Source organism: Mytilus californianus, unplaced genomic scaffold (assembly GCF_021869535.1).
Source record: "Mytilus californianus isolate M0D057914Y unplaced genomic scaffold, xbMytCali1.0.p SCAF_12, whole genome shotgun sequence".
NCBI lineage: Eukaryota > Metazoa > Mollusca > Bivalvia > Mytilida > Mytilidae > Mytilus > Mytilus californianus.
The window spans coordinates 26454996-26481093 of record NW_026262604.1 but is presented as its reverse complement, the minus strand read 5'-3'; the positions used below and the strand labels follow the sequence as shown (position 1 = coordinate 26481093).

Below are 26098 nucleotides of genomic sequence, written 5' to 3'. Positions count from 1 at the left end.
GAATCGTGTGTTTCGATCTTATGCTTAAATGATGTAGCTTGGCCTAATTCTTTAAAGTTCGTAGCAAAAACATTCTTGTTTTCATTAAGGAACGTCCGAAGTTGCGACTTTTGTTGTGACGTCAACTCCGCTTTCGATAAATCGAATTCTAAATTGTCTCTGTTTGTGTTTTTCGGCTTAGTCTCTAATGTGTTTATGCTTTTAACTTTGGCATTATCTAACGTCTGCATATATTGTGCATCCACGTTAATTGCATTTGCAAGTACATAGCGTCTTGGTAAGTGTACGGTTTTATTTGTTGGATTAATGATTCTAAATACTGACCTACCTTTGTGGACTGTAACTATGCAACGTGCGCCCATTAGCTGCTTCTTTTCAAGATTTGGATTGGTTTCTAATAGTACTTGCTCACCTTGGATTCTTCTTGACACATGCACTGGTAGAACTATCTCGGAATTGGCAGGCAATGCACAAGATTTAATACATGGAGCTAAACCTGAATCTCAAGTGAACAAATTTTAGCACATTTATCTGATATTTCCATAGATTTTCTAGATAAATTAATAGTTACATTGTTTGTTTCTAAAAAATCTACACCTATGATGAGTGAATGTGGTAAAGTGTCAATGACATGAAAATCAAAATCAAAACATTTGTCTTTTATCTTAATAGTCAAAAATACTTTTCCTAGCACTCTCAATTTTTGTTGACCTATACCTAAAACTGAATATACATGTGTTTTCTTTAAACTTGGTTTACCTATGAAAATTTTATTTAAAAATGACTGTGATATGCAAGATATGTCTGCACCGGTGTCAACCAAAGCATTTGTTGGTATACTATTATTATAGAGAAGTTTTCATTAAATATTCTTCAAAGTTTGAAATATAATGTATACATAGTTTAGTTGCACTTGTCCATAGATAAATGTCCATGTATAAAGTTTTATAGACCATGTACAAATTTAGCCAGTGGGGTTTATGATGTAAGTAAACACTCTATTCAGATTACTAAATGACCATGTTACGTAAACCCCATTACACATGTTACTTTTAAGTGTATTGGGAAGGTTAAGAGTATAAATAAGGGTAATTCAACGGTCACTTCAAAGATGCAAAATTTTAGTACCGACGTTTATTACTTTATTTGATTAATGGGATAATTTCTCCGGGTACTATATAAACAAGTTTGTTCAGTTGGTGTACTATCTGTGTATTCCAACTGAACAGAACTTTGTGTTTTTATTTTAAAGGTTAGTAGACTTTACACATTTTTTGGAACGACTTAATCATTTAAACTGGGAAAGTATTTATGGGTAAAAGTTTATTTTTAAATTCATTTATTTTTATACATGTACTTTTATTTTAAGAAAAGTGACAACATTAGTTTTCTATTTTCATGCTTAGAATACAATTTAATGAAAAGTATTACTATTGATTTAATTTTCAAATATATTCAAGTATTTTATGTATTTTGTGTATATTAAATCTATGTATTGTTTTAAAGTTCAAAATCAAATTTAACATATTATTTAAAGTTTATAAAATGAAATATTAATTAGATTTATTTTTCAGGTAACTTAATACTTAATTCATTTTCAGGAAATGAACAATATACATGAACAATAATTTTTAATGGAAAGCTTAAATTATTCAATGTGATTTGATTTATTTACAATTTTATTGCATTTGTTAATTATTACTATGGTAATTTGTATTTCAATTTGATGTGTAGTATTGTACAATAATAAACAAAAAGATCTGTGTATTCCAACTGAACAGAACTTTGTGTTTTTATTTTAAAGGTAACCGGACAATTTCAGAAACCCTAGTGGTATGATAAAGTCCTAAAATAACACGAACAGCATACAAATTACTTGTCAGCCACATACACATACGAGTTTCATCCAACCTCCCTCTACACCAAGTCGAGTATAGTCTCACCCCAAACAATACCAAAACTAAGTATAAAAAGTGGTGGAGGAAAAGAAAACGATTCCGGTGGATGAAGCTTAGAAGTGGTAGAAAAACCAGGACAACCAAAACAAGCATGAATAACCTTAAAGGATTTCACCCGTTGTCACCGGCACCGGGATCCAAAGTTGGAGAAGGAGCACTAGTGAAGGACCTGAAACAAATATCAGAAGAAGAAGCAATCGAGGAAACACACCCAGATACCAGTGACAACCTGGAACAACCAGAAAACTAGGGAGCTGCGGCGTCAGTGCCAAAGGAAAAGGAAACAACAGAAAAAGGAGCTGCAGGAGTGGACTTTGGCAGTAAGACTCAAAGTAATTATAAATTTAACTTTGTACCTAATGTTTCCAATGTACCACCAAAATTAAATTATAAGTTTCCAACTGTTACAAGTCAGCCAACAACGTCAAATGCTAATTCTTTAAATTTTCCACCATTGTTAAATTCAAATCCAATTGTTAATCATCAACCATTGGTACAGGCTGCGAGAATGCCTAATGTAATTTCTTTAACTAAATTTACGGAAAAACAATCAGCCAAGCAATGGTGGACATTGTTTATGCAATGGGTTTTATATCATTCAATGACGGAAGCAGCGACTCTCGCAGCATTTCCATTTCAGTTGGGAGAAAATGTTTTGCAATGGTATTTAAATTCAGACGACAGTGTTCGTACATCATTAAATAATTTGAAGCAAGCTTTCTTAAAAAGATTTTCTCCTGACAAAACATTGTTTGATACAAATGTTTTATGTATTAAGCAAATACCGGGTGAAAATGTGGATGACTATGTTGCAAGAGTAATCAAACAAACTGCTGAATGTGACATACCGGCAAAAATGATTGTTGGTATTGCTATTCAGGGTTTACGAGGACCTCTTGCAAAAATAGTAATGCCACAAAAACCCAAATCGATGGAAGAGTTGCGAGAAATGACTTTGTTGGCTGAAAAAACTATTAAATGTACTGAATCACCAGATGAATCACTTACGGCAAATATTGTAGGGATGCAAGCTGAAATCGCAAATTTATCTGAAAAATTAAATGTGGCATCTTTGGCAGCCATTTCAACAATTAATAGAGGAGATTCTGGCACATTGCAAAAACAAAATAATTTTCAAAGTCAGCCAAGAAATGCCAATCCAAATTTTGTATGCTTTAGATGTAACAGACGAAATTGCGATCTCAGCAGGTGTCCGGCTAAAAATAAAATTTGTTATAATTGTAATAAGATAGGCCATTTTGATTCTGCATGTCGATTAGGGCAACGATCAAATAGAGGTCAACAAAATATGAACTCAAGAAATCAAAATAATGCATATCGAAGAAATCAGAATCATTATTCACAAGAACACCAAGCTTATCCTATTCAACAGCAATCTTACCCAGCTATTTCTTATGATCCTAATTATCAAAATCCGCATAATTCACGCTAGGGGTGCGCGCCTATCCTAGATAATAATTTTCGGGGTAGGCACAAAGGCAGAGTAGCGGATGTAAATCTAACATCATCAATTGAGGCAAAGAATAAAATTAACATTAAAATAGGCAATTCAAAAACCTCCGCTTTGATAGACACTGGGTCAGAATTAACATTAGCACATTCCGGTTTCTTTTATAAAACATTTTTTTCAGAATACAAGTTAGAAAAACCAGATTTTAATTTTATTAGAGGAGTAGGAGGTCGTCAATTAGTTTTATTGGGGAAAATAGTTCTACCAATTGCTATTGCTGATAAAAAGTTTACATTTCCAGTTCACATTGTACAAGGCTTGAACCATTCATTCATAATTGGAATTGATTTTATGGAAAAATATGATGTTTCATTAAATTTTTCAAAAAGAAGTTTGTATATTGCGGAAACATCTACAGTATGTACCATAAATGAAAACAAAGGTTTTGCAAGATCACAAAAGAACCTTAAGTTAAAGCCTCTACATCAAATTGATGTTCCAGTAAAAATTCCAAAAAGTGTTGAAGATCAAGTTATATTATTAGAACCAGTAAAACAATTAGAAAATGCTAATTTAATGGCTGCCAAATGTTTAGTAAAAGTTAAACAAGGAAGAGCTATGTTCAAACTTTGCAATCCTACTGAGAGTGAAATTTTTATCAAATATAATATTATTTTAGCCACCATTTCCGATATAGATATATCGTGCATAATACCATTAGAATAAAACGAAACTTCAGTAAATAATGTAAAGACAGGTCATGAAAAGGCAAACTTTGAAAAGTCTCCAATTGACTTTAACTTATCAGATTCAGAATTGAATTCAGAACAAAAGAGGCAATTACAAGAATTTCTAAAAACGCAAAGGGATGTTTTTGCTACAAATCTTAAGGAATTGGGGAAATCAGACAGATATGCTCATAAAATTGAAACTTTTGAATCTACTCCAATTAAAATGCCTTTTTATAGACAAAATCCAGTAATGCAAAAGGAAATTGACAGACAAGTTAATGAATTAATAGAAGCAGGAATAGTAGTTGAGTCTAACAGTGAATATCATTCGCCTGTAGTTTTAGTAAAAAAAGCAGACGGAACGTTTCGTTTTTGTTGTGATTATAGAAAAATTAATCTTCAGACACGCCCTCTTTTTCATCCTTTACCACGGCTAGAATCGGTATTTGACTGTCTAGCAGAATCAGAAGCTCACATATTCAGTTCATTTGATTTACATTCTGGATATTTTCAAATTCAAATTGACCCAGAAACAAGACACAAAACAGCTTTCATTACTAGAAATGGAATCTATGAATGGACGCGAATGCCAATGGGTCTGAAAAACAGTTGTGTGTCTTTTCAAATGATAATGACTCAAATCTTAAGGGGGTTAAATTGGAAAAATGTACTAGTATACGTAGATGACATTCTAGTGTTCAGCAAAAATTTTGATGAACATCTACAACATCTTCGTCTTTTGTTTGATAGGTTAAGGGACGCAAACTTAACACTAAAGCCTTCAAAATGTAGCTTTGCAGTTAAACAAGTTAAATTCTTAGGACATATAGTTTCGAAAGAAGGTATTCAAGTCAATCCAGCAAAAACTAAAGCTATAAGTACATATCCGGTACCTAAACCGCAAACTCAACTACGATCTTTTCTTGGGGCAGCAAATTATTATCGCAGATTTATAAACAAATTTTCTTCAATTACAAACCCACTCAATCAATTGTTAAGAAAGAATATCCCATTTGAATGGACTTCAGAAACACAGATAGCATTTGAAAAATTGAAACAAGAATTAGTAACAGCACCAATATTAGTTCATGCAAAAATGAACAAGCCTTTTCATGTGACTGCTGATGCATCAAAAAGTGCAATAGGGTATTATTTGTCACAATTAGATGAAACAGGTAGAGAACGTGTTATAGCATATGGAGGTAGATCTTTATCTAAGGCAGAGAGAAACTGGTCTACTTCAGATCTAGAATGCTTAGCGGTTTTAGAAGCAATTCGAGAATACAGATCATATTTAACTGTGGAATTCACAGTTTTTACTGATCACAAAGCTTTGCAATATTTAATGCAACAAAAACGCGTAACTGGACGGTTAGCGAGATGGGCTTTAGAACTCCAAGAGTTCAATTTTAAGATTGTGCACAAACCGGGTAGGCAAAATGTAGTAACAGATGCTCTAAGCCGTAGGAACTATGACAATGCAGAAGTAAATGCATGTGTAATAGAAAATGAACGTGTAGAAGTGCAGTTCATTTATGATAACACTCCAGTCATTTCCTCCATCGAAACAAATCAGGTAGATGAAACCTTAAACGATTTGCCAGCCATCGGTAAATTACAAAAAGAATGCCCAGATATAAGAGATATATATTTATATAAAGAACAAAATCAGTTACCCGAAGATGACAAAAGAAAAAGAAAAGTAATAGCTACATCTGAATATTATGATTTATGTAATGGGGTATTGTACCATTGGTTTCAGAAAAGATTAAGAAAACTAACAACAGAAGAACGCTTGATACGACAAATCGTGTTGCCTAAAGTTCTTCGAAAAGATGCATTAAGAGCATTTCATGATAATGAGGTAGGGGGTGCCCATTTAGGTATTGAAAAAGTAATGGCGGCAATGAAAGAACGATATCATTGGGAACATATGCACCAGGATGTATATGATTTTATACATTCTTGTGACAGATGTCAAAGAATAAAGAAAGATCAGCACATTCGACCACCTCCTTTAACATCAATGCCAATCGATGGTCCTTTTGAAAGATGGCATATAGATTTTCTTAAACTTTCAAAAACCAAACAAGGTTATCAGTACGTTTTATTAGTGGTAGATTCTTTTACAAGGTGGATAGAGGGGTTCCCAATGAAAAATCAAGAAGCAACAGAAGTTGCTAAGGTATTATTTGAACAAATATTTTCAAGATTTGGAGCACCATCTAAAATTGTAAGTGATTTAGGTAAACAATTCACATCAAATCTTATACATGCTCTTTCTGAAATTTTTGATATCAAACAACATTTCACATCAGCTTATCATCCACAAACTAATAGTTTTTGCGAAAGAAACAATCGAACGTTAATTCAATCTTTAAGGGCATATTGTGATAAAGATCAAGAAAACTGGCCTGCAAAATTGCCAGGTATTGTAATGGCATTTAGGAATTCACCATGTACTCAGTCAACTGAACATTCACCTTATTTTTTGGTTTTTGGAAAAGAAATGCGATTACCTTTTGATGTCGCAATAGAACCTAAAAATAATTTGCAAAAGAATGCTCAAGAATACATAAATGAAGTAATTGAGAATTTAAGAATTACAAGAGAAATTGCAAAAGAAAATGTAAAACTAAGACAAGAGAAAAGTAAAGAATACTATGATAGAAAAACGGCAGAACCTGAATTTAGGCTTCATGATAAAGTGTTGTTGCGTCTGCATCGAACTCCAGTTGGGAAATCTCCAAAATTAATAGACAAATATGAAGGCCCATTCTATATTACAACGATTGGACCAAATTACACTGCATGAAAGTATTAGTTTAAGGAAACAATAAACTACTTGAAAATCAGTCTTAATTTCCGAGTTTATTTTTTTTCTGGTAGTTTATAGGTCAAGTAAACGCAATGTTTAATAGTAGTTTACAAATAGTTTACTGGATGCAGTAAGTTCATGAATTGACACCTGATTTACTGTCCAGTAATTTTCAAATTTAACAAAGTTTAATAGACATACAACTTCAAATTTAATGTAGAGCAAACCTGTATAACATGATTTACTAAAAATTAAAGTCAAAGATATTCCAAACAGAAAGCTGTTTACTGTGGTTTTAAATCTGATTTAACCTCGAGTTGCAAAATTTAATACAACAATAAACTTTCATTTAATGCAAATTGAAATCAGATTCAACTCCAAGTTTAAAGATTTAATGTGTGATATAACTTGATTTACTTCAAATTTAAACTCATTTTGACTCCATATACTATAATCAAATCTGTGTAATATCCGTGTTTGTTGCACTAAATATATGTCAATTGATCTGCATATTCACCACAGTAAACAGTATATATTTGCAGTTTTCATCCATATATCACCAGTTACAGTTCTTACAAACTCTATTATAATGCATGACATATTTGTTTATGCAAAAGTTCTTCATTATTACAAACAAAAGCAAAATTGTGCACCCTATGTTGCCTCAACCAATAATTCGAATCAAAGACTCATGATTGCCTCAAAATATGAGATAATTACAGTGAGAGGAGCAACTGGAAATGTCATTAAAAAGCTGTCTATAATGGAGAATTAGCTTAACTAAGGCGAAATCCTGAATAAAAAAAAAAACAATTGTCTAGAGTCTTAACTAAATTTATTTATTATTTTCAATTTACAAATACATGACATATGAAAGAACTAACATTTCTTTCTACAATAATTTGAAAAAAAACCATCTGCATACATATCGAATCATAAAACTCTAATTTTGTGTATTTTTGATTGTTTTTGTTATTGCTGTTTTAAGGAACAATAAAACATACATAAAACGTAACATTTAATTTTATCATCTTCATGATGTAAAAGGACTGAGCATTTAAATATAATAAACATTACGATATTTGAAGAATCCTTTTGTTGTGGTTGTTTCCATTGTATGACCTAATTGATTCTAATTGCAACTAACAACTGTTTTAATAGAAAGATTTATTTCCCTTTGAATACAAAAGTTCGAGCTGAATAATGAAATCCAACGTAATTTGGAGGGTTTAACACGCGCACCTAATTATATGCAACCCCCTTCTTATAAAAGTAAAAAAAAATCAAGATCTTCGTACTTATTTTTTATAATAATCTTAATAATTATGAACGTATAAACCTTTAAGTTAAAACAAAAACCTTCTGAATATCCCGCTGCTGTACCGTAGATATTTTTTTTTCATTATAACGCCCGTTATCCCATAGTGAAAAAAGCCTCGATTTTTTCATGTTGTTTATTCTCTTCTTTGTTTTATTTTTATTTTTTGTAATTGCTATTTTTTCTCTCTTAAACATTTATATATTCAAAATATCCATCTAATCACTTTTCAACTGACATAACTTGTAATAAGTGTAATACATTCGTTTATATTATTTTTGTAACGTTTGAATAAGGTTTGAATTAAAGCAACATTCTATGTCTGCTCTTTGAACATACCTTTATTTCCCTTCATATTAAACTTTAAAAATTTCTTCAATTTTTTAAAGATACGAAAAATATTCTTATTTTAACAAGAGTTGTTTCCCTTTCATTGTAAATTGTAAAAAAAATCACATAATAAATTAGATCCTAGTGTTTAAAATATATATTTGATTATGCTCGCGTGGACACAAATGAGCAACATATACAATGAAGAGTTTCACCACTAAGACAAGGATTTTTAATGTAAAACCAGCTGTTGTATACATGCATTGTATGATTGCTTACATCAGGATACCAGATACAATTTACTGCTATATAGCTTTTTCATGTTAATATTGTATAATTACGCAAAAAAGAAATATTTAAAATATTGAAACTTGATATATACGAAGTTTCTTACTATTTCGAAGAATTTCCATTTTGTCTTAAAAAATTTACTACTGTGTGCAAATAAAATACACTGCTTGTTTCCGCGGTATCACTTATATATTAAATAAAAACAACAAGGTTTTCCATCTAGACATGACAATTCTATAAAATGATAATTGTTTACATTTATTTTCCGTGATGTTAGGTTTCAAATCAAAAAGGTAATAATTTTGTTTTGCAAATGACATGTGTATTGTTCTTGTTATTTGTAGATAGTTTTGCCTATTGCGACAGTACTGTTGTTTCAAGAAGCACTTAATATTTACTATTTTTTATCAAAACATCCTCCTACGAACCGCTTGTTGTTGTTGAAGACGGTATGCTGACATCCGACATGAAGGTGCATTTTTTGTCTTTCTGTTCGCATCTATTTGATTTCGTGATGACTGAAAAGTTTAATCAATGACTTTTACTATCTAAACACCCATTCATGTCCTGGCACGACTTCTGGTTTTTTCCTTGAGGAAACTGCCCCAACCTTTCGCCTATTATGCTGCCGTCTGCTTCTCTTGGTTAGTTTTCCATCATGTTTTTGGTCTAGTTTCTTGACGTCCAGCAAAAAGCAATCTTAAGTTTTTTTTTTTGTGAAAAAGCGCCGTATTTTCTATTTTGATTTTTAGATGTTACGTAACAATTCTTTTTCACTAATCTGCAAAATGATGTAAGTACTAGTATGTGATCATATATCTGACGTCGTTAGAAATAGTCACCATTTTATTGTAGCGTCACAATAGGAAATCAGCAAAAAGCAAAAAGCAAAAAGAAAATGAATTAATTAAGTTAAAAGGGGTCCCTATTTTAGAGTGATATAACTATATAATAACAAATAAAGCTCCTGTCTAAATCCGCTTCTGTAATTTATGGACTGTATGTAGTTTACTGAAAATTACAACTGAGGTATCAGAAATCTTTATACCACTGCTTTTTTTTGGAACTAATACAGATTCAAGAAACAGGTTTTTTTTTCCAAATTGTTTACCATAATAAAAAAGAAAACAGTTCTTACTCTTCTCATTCTGCTGTACACAGCCATTTTCTTGTTATGTTCTTCTTGTTTACCAGTCTCTTCTCTTCGTTTCTTTGCTTTGAACGATTCAAAATTTGTCTTTATTCCTTCTACAAAACAAAACATCTACTTAATGCAATTTAAAATAATAATTAAACATGCAATTGCTTTTCTCGAATTGAGACCAAACCGTGTCATTTGGTAGTCCATGGTAGAATGTTTTGATGTGATATGATCGAAATCAAAATGGATCTATTAAAGTTACATGATATTATGCATTTGCTAGTAAGTGATTCGTTAACATAAAACTTATTTATAATATGGAAATTATATAGCGTTTCAAAATATTACTGAAAGTGTCTGCTTATTAAATTTTTGTACTACAAACCTCTAACAACACCCTCCACTTCGTCAGGATATTGGCCTTTTACGAATTCAATGATGAATCCGGACATCTCTTTGTTCTCTGCTGAATTATATCTGAAAAAAATAATTTGAAAAATAATCTTACTGTAAATCATAGCTGACCAAAGGAGATCATTCCTTAAACAAGAGTGTAACAAATGTCGGTAAAATTATCAATGTGTGCTAAAATGTTGTTTGAATCTGAATAGAAATATGATTACTAAATACACTTATATCTCTTGCAAACTTTTCACTTAAAATGACTTAAAAGTTCAGATTTATACTCGAATTAGAATTATGATAAAAGATTAAAAGTAGTCGTATGATCAAAATTAAATCTGTTTCAATGTCGTAAATCACAAGTAATCGAACATATTTCCGAAAACCGTATTGTTTAATGATGAATGTGGACATACATAACGAATTAAATAACATCAATTAATTGAATGTAGATAAGCCATGCGATTTTTTAATTTCCAACGAAATTTCAAAATCATTTAATTTCATATACATACTTAAGAATACTGCCAGCTTCGTTCTTTGTTTTCCAGATGAAATCCTTTTCAGTAATACCCTGCTGGTAACCATCCCTTATTGATTGCTGAAAGGGAAAAGATACGCTCTTAGGCATTTGAAATGAATTTAAATTGCATGCTCAAATAAAAAACTGAGAACTGAAGTAATGCATATGTGTAGAAAGTCGCAAATTATACAAAATGTAATATATATATTGTTAACTTCACGACTTCATTAATATAACGTTCTAATAAACACGACAACATGTATTCAAAGTTTGGAAAATGTCCCAGTTTTTGTACAATTAATACACAAATTGTAAGTGTTCAATATGTATGCAAATCTTTTGCCGACAACAATCATGGTCAACACTTAGCTTTGTAATCCGTTAACAAATAAAAATAAATGACATTGAATTTTAAGTTCGCAAACTTAGTGCATATTGTTATGTTGCACTACATAAAAATGAAGATTGTATAAGCTATCCCCTCCTACATGCACAATGAATAATTACTTACTGCAATTTGTGCAGGGACGTTAATCTTTTGGCTTCCTTTTTTTGGTTCATTTGTTTTTGAGTGTAGCAATTGAATCAAAATATCCACTTTCTTTTCAACATTACTTTGGTTTTCTTGCACTTTTACCAGTTGTCTTTTCATTTGGATGACTTCATTTGTTAAAGTGTCAATCTAAACGAAATAAAAATAACTAAATCATTTGAAAAACATGAATTACAAAACTCAATGAAGTTTATCATTTAGAAAACTAAATAGATACGTCATCCAGAATATATACTGTATGTACCTAAAACAAACACTAAATGTATGAGAGTCACTGACTTTTTACAAGTTGTGTTTATAACAGATTAAAAGCATAACATATACATTATTATCTATTTATCTAAATTAATCAACAGTTTTAAGATTAATTGTGTGAATAAACATTTATATATACGCAGGTGTTTACTCTCTTTTATAATTGAACAACATTGAATAATTGTAACAAATAACTTGGGCGATATTACACTTCAAGCATTTTCATTAATGTTTGAATTTTAATTTCCCATGGAAATATTCTTTTGGTATTTTCTGCCTCTCTTTGGTATATTTTTATATTCATGTAAAATTTGAAAAATTATTATAACTGGTTTGAAGATTTTTTGTCCTGTCTAGAATGAAATCTAGATGATTTACATGAGATAAAGAGATATGAATATGTATAACTGTCGTATACAAATAATCCGTGTTCAAAAATCTGAATAAAAGGACAAATCCGTGCAGTCCTTGAAAATGATAGTCTTTTGATTCCATCAAGGAAGTTACTTAAGGTTCTCATATAACCTCCTTGATTCCATATAGTCACGATACCCATCCTCTATAAACAGGCTCCTATTGATTCTCAACATATAACCACTTATGAATGTTATATAATACAGTATATATAATGACGTGAATATATGACAGCATTCATTATTCGGATTCGGACAAAGATATAAGTGCTACCACAGCTTCAAAATTGATCCTCAAGAAATCAGAAAACCAGAAAGAAGAAAACCGAGTTGATACCTGTTACAGATCCAAGTTGAATTACCGTTTCATTCAGAAGATTCTATTTTAGTAAGTATAGTTATTTCAACAGGAACAGGAATATCTATGGTTCAGGGGTGGGGATCTCGACCGTTAACAAGTTCTCAAAAGGGGGTGATCCCCAGGAGACTCGCCCTTTATTTCATTTGATTTGGTTTTTGTTCCATACAAGAATATATATGGTTAAAAGATGGGGATCTTGACCGTTTACAAGTTCTCAATCAGGAGGGGGAGGTAGTGACCCCCAGGGGACGCGCTTTTTATTTTATTTGATTTGTTTAATTGTCCCATACATAAAATTCATATGGTTTCGGGATGGGGATCTCGGCCGTTTACTTGTTCTCAAACAGGAGGGGGGCTGAGAGTGACCCCAGGGGACGCGCCTTTTATTTCATTTGATTTGTTTTATTGTCCCATACAAGAATATATATGGTTTAGGGGTGGGGATCTCGACCGTTCACAAGTTCTCAAACAGAAGGGGTTGGGGGTGACCCCGGGGACTCCCCCAATTTTTCATTTGGTTTGTTTTATTGTCCCATACAAGAATATATATGGTTTATGGGTGGGGATCTCGACCGTTTACATGATAAAAGCACATTCTGATATTGAAGGGGGTGGGGTGACCCACAGGGACTCACCATATTTGTTTCATTGTCCTGTGATCATTACTGGAGAATGCGTGTGTCTATCACTTACTGTTTTCAAGTTAAAGTCATTTGAAAATTAAAAAAAAAATCCATAGGGTTCTATAGTAAACATCACATATTTTAATTGAAATATATGGTAAAATTGTAGAACATTTTCAGTTGTTGCCGCAGTTTTAATTTTACAATATTCATAGATAAAGAATACGAATAAATATTTCCGATTAGCGGCTTTTGCCTCCGTTTTGGTTTGAAATTGACCAAACAACTTTAGTTATAGCTACATGTACATGTAGCTACGCATTGAAAACCCAATTAACGGATTGATATTGTATAACTATTGATTTTGCAACAGTTCATTTAGACAACATGGTAATAGTGCGAATGATTGGTCTTTATTTTCTTTTAAATATTTATCTTATTTTGAAAATAATGAACATGTGTGTACAATAATAATCAGAGACGATGATAGAAAGGACCAAGAAGCGTGTTAACAAAGAAATACAAGTAGTTTTACTGAAAATAGAAAACTACGGTAAAAAAATCGGATTGAAGTGTACGTTATTGCTTTTTATTTATTCATTTATATGATATGCCTCCTTTTTTTTGGTTAGTATTTTTAAATTAAAGGACATTCTTGATGGGGTAAAACATTGTTTCAAAAATCATTAATTAATTTCATTTATTTTTTATCAACCAAAAATTGAAAGTTCATAATTATTAAAACGGAAAAAAGAACAGCTAACCGACAAAATTTAGATCATAAAAGAATAAGGATATTTAACACCTAAACATACCAGTGGCGGATCCAGGGAGGGAGTTCCGGGGGTTGGAACCCCCCTTTTTTACGGTCAATGCATTTGAATGGGGACATGCAGTTGGAAGACTCCCTTTATCCTGGGTTGGGACCCCCCCCCCCCCCCCCCCTTTTAAAAATGGCTGGATCCGCCCCTGCATAAGTTATCATTTACTTTTCAAAGATAATAAAGAAATAAATTGTTTTAAGATGTTTAATCTTTAATGCTTTTTTATTTATTCATTAATCGATAGAATCATAATATAAGAGATTCTCAGAAATTATATCTATTTGTCAATTGTCCGACAGATGCTTTCATTTTTTTTCTTAAATCTGATAGTGTATTTATCTGTCGGGCTTTTCAATATAGTTTTATAAGAATTCTTCGACTGTTTGTTAATGTCTGTGTCCTTTGGTCTCTTGTGGAGAGTTATCTCATTGACAATCCTACCACATCTTCTTTTTGATAACCTATTTCTAAGCGTACAGGGCAAGTTGAAAAAGAAATTTCGTTTCTTTTTATCTTCGTGGAATTATTTTCTGAGCAGATTCAATTACCAGGATGGCGCCACACCATCTTAAATCAATAAAGTAGATAAATATATACTTTCATTCACTATATACTTGATTTGTCCAGATTTCAAATATCAGTATTGTTAATTTGAATTTAGCCGCAAAACGTATTAATGACCATTTCATCCTGTATTTTTTCACACCGTTGGTTTAGAAATCAGGCAGTGATTAAAACCGTTGAAGATATGAAAATTTGAGAAAAAAATATAAAGGAACATCGTTAACCTAAAAACAAAATTATGTTGGCAGTTAAGATATGTATCTTTAGGGTACGTCGAATAAATCCAATTTGGTTAATAATGATGTCTTGCTGTGTGCAATTTCATTTTCAAAACATTCGTCTTTGGTTTTCTGTTGGCCGTTTTATGCAAACAATTAATAGACACATCATCTAGCCGATAGCTGAGGTAACTGCCATCAAACATATATTAGTTACATTTGCAAACTAAAGATGACATATGATATACAAATTTATACGATTACGAAAGTTTTATTTTGATTCGGCTATTTTTAAATTTAACTTAAATAAACATTTTTCGTAGCCAATAAGATGGTTTTCAAGAGGAAAAACTTCTAACTATATTCATTCTGTGAAATAATAGATTATTTGCCAATTTTCTATGTTGTACTGAAAAATGCCTCTAAAATTGGTTTTCAAAGGTTATAAAAATAACCACCAGTAATGCAAGTCTAAGATAGCAATTCATAATGTTCAGCATTTGTTCTCTCTTTCAAATAAACCCAACATCAAGTAAATCCCTCGCACGTTGGTTTACTTTTGTCTTTATTTTATTGGTAACAGGAACGTACGTTAATGAAATATCCTATCCTGTTACCTTTTTGTCTATCCTGTTACCGATAGCAGTATTGCACCTGCAAATGCTAAATTGCGAAGATTAAGACGCTATAACCTTTAGATGTGTTCAAACAACGAAACGTTTCATTAAGTGTGCAACTATATGTTGTTATGAACTTTTTAAAGACGTTTCTGTTTACTATTGTCTATCCTGTTACTGTAACCATAGCAACCATAGTAACAGCCTTCATTTTTGAATGCTGTTGTGAAAAAAACTACTCCCTTTGATGAAGTGATAATGTTTTTATGTTGTGATTTTGGTTTCCGACACGTTATTGCACTTTTTGCAAGTATAATATTGGTGTAATTAATCAATATGTTGGTAACAGCTTAGACATGACAAAAAGTACCCACTTTTTTTTTTTTCACTAAATGTTTCGAAATTTCTTTTCTCTACATTGTTATACAAGAAACGTGCTGTGTTAAATGTTTAGGTTACTTTGCGCTTTTGAAATCAACACTGACTAGTTCAATATTCATAGGGAGAAAACTTTAACGGCTGATTTAAGTAGTGGTAACAGGATGGACATGAACTTCATGTACGCTGATTGAATATAGTTTGTATAAAAAAATGTTACGTATAATAATAATGACGTTACGATTTTTCGTTAGATTTATTATTTACGTTCTAAAAAAGTCCCTTTGACATGTATCAAGAAGATCAGAAAATAGGAAAAAAATCATTTGAAATGTGTTACTCGGACACTGTACGCACATAAATTACGCAAACATCGGACTTAAATATATTTTGATCTTATCAAAATAGATCTAAATCGTGTTTATTATTAATGTTCTTACTCATAAGTCCTACAAACTTTCATCTAAACACTTACAACTGCATTTTCCATTAGAAATAAAAAAATTTAGCATGGGTGTACTGAAAATTCTTTTGAAAATGACCAATATACAGCTTTAGTAATGAAGGGCTTTCATGGTAAATGCGGCATCACTGTTAATTAAAGAAAACGACATTAAAAATAGCGTATTTTTAAAACAAAAGATACACGAAAGAACATTTGTCCCGGAAATGTGAAATTTTGAAGTAGGTGTGAAAAAAACCATATTTGAACCTTTAAAGGAAAAAGTTTGTTACCCACAAAAAAATCTTGAATTTAAAGATATTTTTTTCAATGTGTGTTATGATGGTCACGTGTCTTACACTGTTCTAACAAAAATCGTTGGAAATTAGGGCAGGGTACTTTTGTTTTAGCCCTCCCCCTTTTGTTCCTGTAATTTGTTATTGTTTTTGTTTTCTTATAATTTCATTTATCTTTCTTGCGTTTTTCTGTTTTATACGAAATTAAATATACTAGAAATAACTTGTATTTGCAATTTTCTATCATTCCAAGTTTACTATCAGCTCTGTCACTGATATGCATGTATACTATCCTATTATCAGTGACTTCTGTGGATAGTAAACTTGGAATTGATAGATATTTCTAGTATTTTTATGTCTCATATAAACTCCTTGATATAACACACTAAAAAATGCGAAAATAATTGAAGTTAACAGATTTTTTTTAAACAAATTTCAGGAAAAAATGGGCGGGCTAAAAAAAAAGGGTCCTGTCCCCAAGTATCTTTGACAAAATCGTGTCCGTTGTTAGCAGACAGATAGACATAATTAAACCATAACATATTACAATCAGTAAACACTTCATTGTGGGAATTTTCATCGATATTTAAAGTTTTTAATTACCTTGTTTTCTGATCCTGTAGTCTGATCTTTTCTTGATATGTCTGTGACAGGTGTAGGTGACCTGCTAGAACGAACTTCTCCAGATAAAGGTGTTCTTAGGAAAGTCGGAATGATTGTCCTGCTGGAACATGGTGTACTTGCCAAATTGGTTGAGGTACGAGAATTCATTCGAACGGACGGAGTACTAGAACGACTGACTGATACTCTACTGCATTCCAAAACACTGTCATTTACCGATGACATGGACTCATCGGGCATATCCTCTGGTCCGCCACATGCTCCTGTCATATTATCACTGGTTGTTGTTTCCACTCTTTGTCTTTTGCTGCTGTTTTCATCTTCACCAGATGAATAGTATCGTAGATGAAGGCTTTCATCTTCAATAGACACATTTTCGATCATATCAAGTTCATCATCACTAGATAGTAAAGATGAATAATCCATCACGATTTATAACTACAATACAACTTTTTTTAAGAAATACAAGGATCTAGACTATTAAACTGGCTATCTATAAATGAAGGACAGACTTTCTATACCCAAGTAATATTATTTAGGGTGTGTGTTTTTATATATATACATGATCATCTTGACAAGGTTGCATAAACAAAGTAAATAACTGTTAGTTAATTCTGAACATCCGTGCCCAGAAGTTGTCATGACAAAGGAAGCACTATATTGGCATGTAGAGTACTTCCATACCCAGACGTTAAAGGTGAGGTTATAGAAGAACATTTGTCCACAAATGACCATGCAATTATGTGCATTGATAACGGGATACGATAAGAAACGGATCGTCATAGATTGGTACATTAAAAAAATAAACCACGAAAACCCCTAAATATTATAGCTATAGATCGTGAAAATTGGGATACTGGGGCCGTGTCAACGAAGCTTTCATAGGACTTTGACGTGTCTTAGGGTGTTCGTAGGGCACGTCTTAGTACTAAGTCAGTTTAACGAGAGTCTCCTAAGATAAAATATTACAAATTTGCTCCTAAAGTTTGGATATATCAATAGGTGTCTTAGGATGGTCTTGGGATAAACCTAAAATTTGAGATGTCCTAAGACGAAATAAAACAACACACACATCGCCCCCTTCAGTCAGTACTTAGAGAATTAATCTTTCTGTAATTACTATTCCATGTCTTCTCCTTAATATCATTCTTCGTTATACTTGATAGGTTGCTGTTTGCTGAACAAAGTTCCCCTGGGTCTATTTATATCGCCAATAATAATTTCCTTTTATTTCAACAGGATAAAATACTAGTTTATAATAAGCTCATCACCATATACAAATATATATTACAAACATAAAGTATAAACTTGAATAATAAAAATACCAATACAAATATTAAACTATCATATACTGCTATTAGAATAAACAAACTATTCTTCAATATAATAGTTTATGTTTTTTAAAGATTCAAATGTCTTACATTGTTTAAAATTTGTTGACAAATTGCTTTAATAAAATACTTCCAAATCTATCAACAATTTAGGTGCATGTATAGTATTCTGTGTTAGTTTTTGGAACACAAAGTATGTTTAAGAAATTTTCCTTTAGCTAAAGAACTAATCTGATACACATAATCTATAAATACATCGGTTCTAAATACATTGAGATATTCCGGAGTCATTTGGTGAAGTACTTTTCGAACTAAAATAATAAAATAAATACAAAATAGTATGAAATGGGCATCCATCGCATCTCTCTCAACAGTGTGTTTGACGATGTCATGTTATTTCGCTCATTTTAATTAATTCGTACTGCCCCTTTTTTAAGCTTTAATATAAAACGCCTATAAACCACACATCCCAAATAGCCTGCTATGACGCGACACTTTTTTAGTGTTCCTGCTATTGATAGTCATCCTAAGATGCATTACTTTTATATTATCAAATATAAAAATTATGTATAAATGTATTGATATATTTAGATTAAAATTCTTCATCAATTTGTATTATGCAGATCTGCCAGCATCATGGGTAAAATTGTATAAAAGTTTTAGCACAACGGCTAGTTTCTAGGCTTCATTAGTCAAATAGCAAGATCATTACCCAATTAACAACTTATTGATATATCATTTTGTCAACATTCACTTGTTTATGTGTCTTCACAGCAGGAGTTGTCTTATGACTGATAAGAAAATGACCAGCTTCTGACTTTTGAATTTACAAACACAGAATATACAAGTTTTTGTTTGCAAATTTTTTTGTTGAGTATCTTATTTAAACTTTAAAGAAATAAGGAATGTGACTGATTTTTACAAATTGATTTTTTTTATTATTAAAAAATAAAGTAGATATCAGTGAATCAATGTTTACCTACAGCAAGCCGTAGGCACTTGTCTCTGAATAATATGTTTACAAATTTTATACTATTAAATGAGAAGTCCTCATTTTGTGTGTCGCTTCTCTTCCTTCCACGATAAATTAATCAATATGCCTCTGTGTCCTATAGGTACCATGCATAGTAGCATTTGTCATCCTCGCTAATGATTATTTAGTAAGGGTTATTTTGGGAGAAAAACGAAAATAAAGGCGTCCGAATATTGTTTCCGTCATCGGACGGACTTTTAGTCATGGACAAGACTTCCGTTTAGGACTGTCTTTTAAAAGTACACATAATTTTCAAAAGTACTTGGGACCAGGACAATTATTTTCGCGTTTTTCTGTATACTATGATCATACATATTCTATAAATAAAGTGTCTTTGCTATTACTATCAATTCCAAGTTTATTATCCGTGGCTGTCACTGATATATTATATAGAGTCTCTATAATGACTATATCGCCTATGATACTAAACTTGGAATTGATAGTAAATAGCAAATACACTTTATTTATATATGTATGTTCATAGTTCATAGACTTAAGAAAAACAGGGGAGGGTTAAAAAAAATGTCATGTCTCCAAGTACCCATTACTTTTGATACCTTTCCTGAAATTATCCAGTCATAAAATCTTTTACAAAAAATTCATCCTCCAACAGTTAACGTACTTTCAACCACGTTCTAAATGGCCGCGATTTCGATGGTGTGTTCTAGTATATATTTATATTAAATATTTAAAGGTATATACTAGTAGATAGGTGCCTGTGTCGCAAGCGTATTTTGGAAATTTATTTTGTTGACAACTGTGGCCAACTCTTATATTTGCTATGCTAAATTGTATACAATCGGAGAAAATAAACAAAACCTATAACCTATATTTTCCATAACACATCGTTTTCTTGGAATAAAAGGAGACACGGGTATGTTCTGTGTAGAAAAAAGGGAAATGTGAAGAAAACGTATTGTTTTCCATGAATGAAAGAAGATGTGAAATATACAGTACATGGCCATAAGGATTCGTCACCTACAATTTGTTGCTATATATATTTCATATATATGTATACGGTTTTTTTTTCTTCATACAAATAATGAGGGACTATTTCTGGTTTGATTGTAATCAACTTGGTAACAATAGACGCAAAACTGTTTTTTTTTTGGTATTTGGTGAATTTGTTGTGAAGCGTTAACTATCAACTTCTGCTGATATATAATTTGCTGTATATTCTTACCAAATTAAATTAAAAAAACACACTTATTCGCGTCAATAGAAAACAAAAATATCTGAAGAAAAAATTATGACCAAATAAACAAATACACTTCAGACAATCCTGCGCTTTTCAACACATGGTTTGTGAAAATACAACTGTAAAGCCGTCAAAACGTTGTTTTAAATAAAATACTTATAATATTTATATTCACTGACCAATGTATTTGTGTTTGAGAAAGCCAGAACTAATAAAAATATAAAAGCATTGGAGAGAATGAGGTATGGGATAAATGCAATAGGAATTTTAACGTTCTTCCTCCCCGGACACCAGCAATTGTTGAACTACCATATAGCCATTGTTTAACTGTACTCACATCAAAGTTCACGGTATTGCATGTATAGTAAATTTACTTTCTTTCTATTTTTTTTCTATACTTATTTAGAATTTATAAAAAGATGAATAGAAGACTAGTATGAAGTTTTGAGCTCAAACTTTTGCGAATTATATACTTTTTTGGAATTTTTCTATTCTTTTCAGTCAATACATTTTTTTTTTTTTTACTATAGAACAGATTTAGCGTTATATGCTTTTATACCGATTAGACTTTGTGTAAAATGATGAAAAAATCTCGTGTTAAACTTATAAATATTATCAGAAGTCCATTACTCGAGCCCTAGTAATGGACTTCTGATATCATTAATTGGAACAATATATAAGTATATTTATCTTGTGCTGTGACACACGCTTAAACGAAATTCTTTGAAAACTGATTGGTTGATTGTTGATGTTTAACGCCACTTTCAGCAATCTTTGTTATGGAAGGAGAAGAAGACGTCTATTTCCATAAAATGGCTTACAAAGAGCATATTACGAAATAAGACATTATTCTAGACACCGGAATGCACAGAGAAAGCAACAGACGTTCGTCAGGAAACTGACACTGGCAATACTAGTAAATTAGTATCGAAAAATTGAGGACACTAACATTGTGACATTTAGGTAGACAACCTTGCAATGCATCGATATTTGATACTAGTCGAAAAAAATATTATTGAAAGCGTAGAATATTGTCTTTTTTATTTGGAATTTCTAATACTGGCTTCATTTCTCCATTCTAAAATGCATTACACATTATTTTTCATTGTTTTCCGGAATTTCTAAAGTAACACGTTGGTTAGTTTTGAGACGGGAGATCTTTGGGGATTCATATACTCAGTATTTTAATGCTATATTTTTTATAATAATACGGTTTTCCGGGGATCCTTTCTGATTCTACAACAAATCAAATAATATTTGATCAATTGGCAGTTCAAGCTTTTTCAAAACACACCACTAATTTTTAAAAGAATCCTTATTTCAAGAAGTTTCTACAAATTTCGAAAAAAAAACAGAAAGAAAAAGGTTGTGGGTAGTAATTACCCAGACATGACATAGTACACTGCTTAAACTTGTTTTATAGTTTTATAACAAAGATATATAAGGAATTAAATCTTATATCTAAAAGTTCACAGAATCATATTTTTATGTCACTTTCAATTATTCATTTCTCTAACTAATTATTTGAAATAAGTTCTTAAAATCAGATATCTGAATCCTAATATTACATTCCAAACACACATGTTGGTTTCCTGGCACAAATTTCACTCAATACAGATCTCCGAAGTAGTGCTCTAATACAAATTTGAATGATTCACGTGTCTGCTTTAATTTACTTTTATCTATCGTCAATAGTCCAATTACCACGGTAACAGATAAAAGTTTCATTCTCAGTCATAAAACTTACTTATCTCTAACAGCAGGTTGTAATATATTAAATGAATTAATTAACAAGAATAGATTGTGTGATCTGATATCGTCTAAATTTAAGGATGAAATCTAAGGTTTATCCCAGCATGGAAGCATCATATTATCATTTGACTTCCATGGTGACCGTCCCAGCTTAAGACAGTTTAACCTTGATCTAGTTGAAATGTCTTCTTCTCCTTTATGCATCTTCATCTGACCGCAATAAATGCCATTGTTTTATAATTGTTTTTTCATATATAATTTTATGTACATACCTAATTGTAAGATTTATAATTTGATATTAAAACTAAAGGAATATGTTTTTTTTCCCTTCATGTTCTTTGTTGCAAATTATAAACGAAAATCAAATAATGACTGAAACGTAAAACAGATTAACGTAGATAGTTTTATATAAGATATGCATACAAGTATTTTTGCAAAAGTGAAATAAGACTTCTAGCATAATTAAGAAATTAAGATACCTGTTCCTGCGAAAATGATATATTTTGAAGATAAAATTATGCGCAAATGCAAAAAAAAAAAATCGACACAATAGGACTGCAGTCATTTAGCCAGTGTTTATATTATACTTTCAGTCCAACTTAAGTGTATCTACTTTATAATAAGTATAAAATGCAATGCTTAGAAAGATAGACAGTCCGAAATATCGCCAATGTTTCAATAAAATATATATATTTATATACTAGTAATTATAGATTTGTATATCATGTGTTGCTATTTATAGGCACTTATGTACTAGTAATTAAATGTAGTTTTTTTTCTTTTTACAGACAAGACATGCCACCAAAGCACAAACTATCTATCGGTCATGAGTATTTCAAGAAAAAGAAAAGAAGGAAAATGTGTCCAGGGTGTGGAGGAGAATTTGTCGATAGGCATTTTGAAAACCATAAAGTTGAATATTTCTGGGACAACAAATGGGAGTGTGGCAAGTCAAAAAAATCAAAACGAGAAGAAAACAGCAACCAAGAAGTGCCGCCAGAACACACTATACCTGGAATGCACCAAAGGGACCATTGTGAAGAACCAAGCACCTCTGGCATTCAGCAACCTTGGGCTCATACGCAATCAATGATGGAAGTGAAACGCAAGTTCAAAGATCACTTACGAAGCCTCAGTGGAAATGAAACCTATCCAGAATCTGACAATGAGGATGAAGAATTTTGGTCAAATGTAACTTTAAACGATATTGATATGGATATTGAAAATGAAAACATTCACGAAAGCCAAGAGAAAAAACAGCAGACGGACTTTGATACAGCAAAAACAGAGATGATCAAGTCAACGGTTGCAATATTTCAGTCAATTTGCATTTTTCTTTGCTGTTGGCAATCATTTTATATAATTCCAGATACTGCCTTAAGTAGCGTTTTGTCGTTTTTATCCACAGCATTTCAACATCTTTCTGCTGAAAATATTGCACTTACAGGTGTTGCATCAATATTTCCCTGTTCAGTTTATATGTTGTACAAGAATCTCGGCATGAAAAAGGACAATTTTTCGAAATACGTTATATGTAAGAAATGTTTCACTTTGTACAACTATGAAGACTGTATTATACTGATTGAAGGAGAAACGTCTTCAAAGAAATGTTCGAAGATAATGTTTCCAAACCATCGACAAATTGCTAGACGAAATCAATGTGGTGAACCATTACTGAAATCAGTGAAACTAAAGAGCGGAGACATAAAACTATATCCGTATAAGACCTACTGTTACAAATCTGTGAAAGAATCACTCTCTACAATGGTGAAACAAAAAAACTTCGAAGATAAGTGTGAAGAATGGAGACAAAGACGACAGGAACCAGGAGTTATGACAGACGTGTATGACGGAAAAATTTGGAAAGAGTTTGGGGAAGACAAAAAACAACACTTTTTGAAAACCGAGAGAAATTACGGTCTGATGTTAAATCTTGACTGGTTTCAACCATTCGAGCATGTTCGATATTCTGTTGGCGTCATCTATGCTGTTGTGTTGAATCTGCCACGAGAAGAACGATTCAAACTGAAAAATGTGTTTCTAGTTGGCATTATTCCCGACATGTCTGGCGAACCATCAGTCCAAACATTTATTAAACCATTTGTCGAAGAAATGAAAATTGCTTGGAGTACCGGGTTTTCTATGCGATCACACAACAATCCGAAGAAAGATGCAACTTTTAAATTAGCATGCCTTTGTGTTGGATGTGATATACCTGCTACGAGAAAATTATGTGGTTTTTTAGGGCACGGTGCAACACTTGGGTGCTCCAAATGCACGAAGAAGTTCCCTGGAGAAGTCGGGAAAAAAAATTATGGAGGCTTTGATGTACTCAATTGGAGATCTCGCTCTTTACCTGATCATCTTCATAACCTCGAGAGAATTAAAGAAGCTACAACAAAAACAGACAAAGAAAACATGGAGAGTCAATTCGGCATTAGATATTCACCTTTATGCGAACTTGATTACTTTGATCCAATTCGTATGTCTGTCATTGATCCAATGCACAATTTATACCAAGGAACCGCAAAAAAGATGATTAAACTTTGGTCAGAACTTAAAATTTTAGAAAGTGACAAATTAAAAATTATTGAAAAGCGTGTTGACTCTGTTTCTGTTGCAGCTAATATCGGCAGCCTTCCCAGAAAAATAGCTACATCATTTGGAGGTTTCACAGCTGATCAATGGAAAAACTGGACAAATGTCTTTTCTATATTTGCATTAAAAGGTGTCATACCATCTGAAGACTTTGAAGTGTGGCGGAAATTTGTTCTTGCCAGTCGGTGCATCACAACAAAAACAATAACCAATGTAGATATACTGAAGTACGAAAAACTAATTTTGGAGTTTTGCTCCGGATTTGAGCGGATCTATGGGGATACAAAAGTAACTCCAAACATGCATCTTCATTACCACATGGCAGATTGTATTCGAGATTACGGACCTGTTTACTCTTTTTGGCTATTCAGCTTTGAAAGATACAATGGTCATCTTGGATCGTTACCTAACAATAGCAGATCAATTGAACTTCAAATCATGCGACGTTTTCTTCGAGATTCATTCGTTAATTGCCTACAAGTACCATCTGAATACAAAGAAACATTGGACAAAGCGCTCTTTCTAAAAGAACCAACTGCAGTTTCGGTAGATGTGCAAACCGATGAAGACGTTTCATGGATTATGTATATGGGAAAGAAAAATGCCCCAATTGGTGATCAACAATGGACCAACATCAAACCATATAGAATACAAAAATCAATGGTTGACAGTCTTTCATCAGGCGAACATGCTGTATTAAAACAAATGTACAAGATGTTGTATCCGGGAAGAGAAGATATGGTTATCCCGATGTCCAGCAGAAGATGCAACTCACTCTTTCTTGGGAATGAGGTATTAGGTTCGTGGGATTCTAGGCAGAGGAGATCATCATATATTATGGCATACTGGAATGATTTCGATGGGAGAATAATGCAAGACGCTGAAAGTGTTGTTCTGACTCCAGGAATTGTACAAAAGTATATCCTCCACAACTTGATCGTCGAAGGCAATAATCAGATCCACTTGTTAGCCAAAGTAAACTGGTTTACGCCTCTACCAGCTCCATTACGATATCACTGTGGAGAACCTATCGAAGCT

General features: G+C 32.0%; 1 protein-coding gene across 1 annotated transcript; it reads right to left on the bottom strand.

Moving 5' to 3' along the window:
* Window positions 1-9665: 9665 nt before the first annotated feature.
* LOC127722366 (uncharacterized) lies at window positions 9666-17620 on the bottom strand. Its single transcript, XM_052229249.1, has 6 exons — window positions 17131-17620; window positions 11495-11665; window positions 10976-11061; window positions 10444-10535; window positions 10056-10165; window positions 9666-9698 (listed from the first exon to the last, which is right to left on the bottom strand). Exons 1-6 carry the CDS (start codon window positions 17572-17574, stop codon window positions 9666-9668), a joined length of 936 nt encoding a protein of 311 aa, XP_052085209.1. The 5' UTR covers window positions 17575-17620.
* Between the last annotated feature and the right edge of the window lie 8478 nt (window positions 17621-26098).

Bases quoted from the DNA above. Each gene is read 5' to 3' on its own strand.
- LOC127722366 (XM_052229249.1), bottom strand. From the start codon at position 17,574: ATGGATTATTCATCTTTACTATCTAGTGATGATGAACTTGATATGATC. The intron at 11,666-17,130 runs GTAATTAAAAAC...TATTTCGTTTAG, and splicing joins CTACAGGATCAGAAAACAAG to ATTGACACTTTAACAAATGA. The intron at 11,062-11,494 runs GTAAGTAATTAT...TTTCCCTTTCAG, and splicing joins ACGTCCCTGCACAAATTGCA to CAATCAATAAGGGATGGTTA.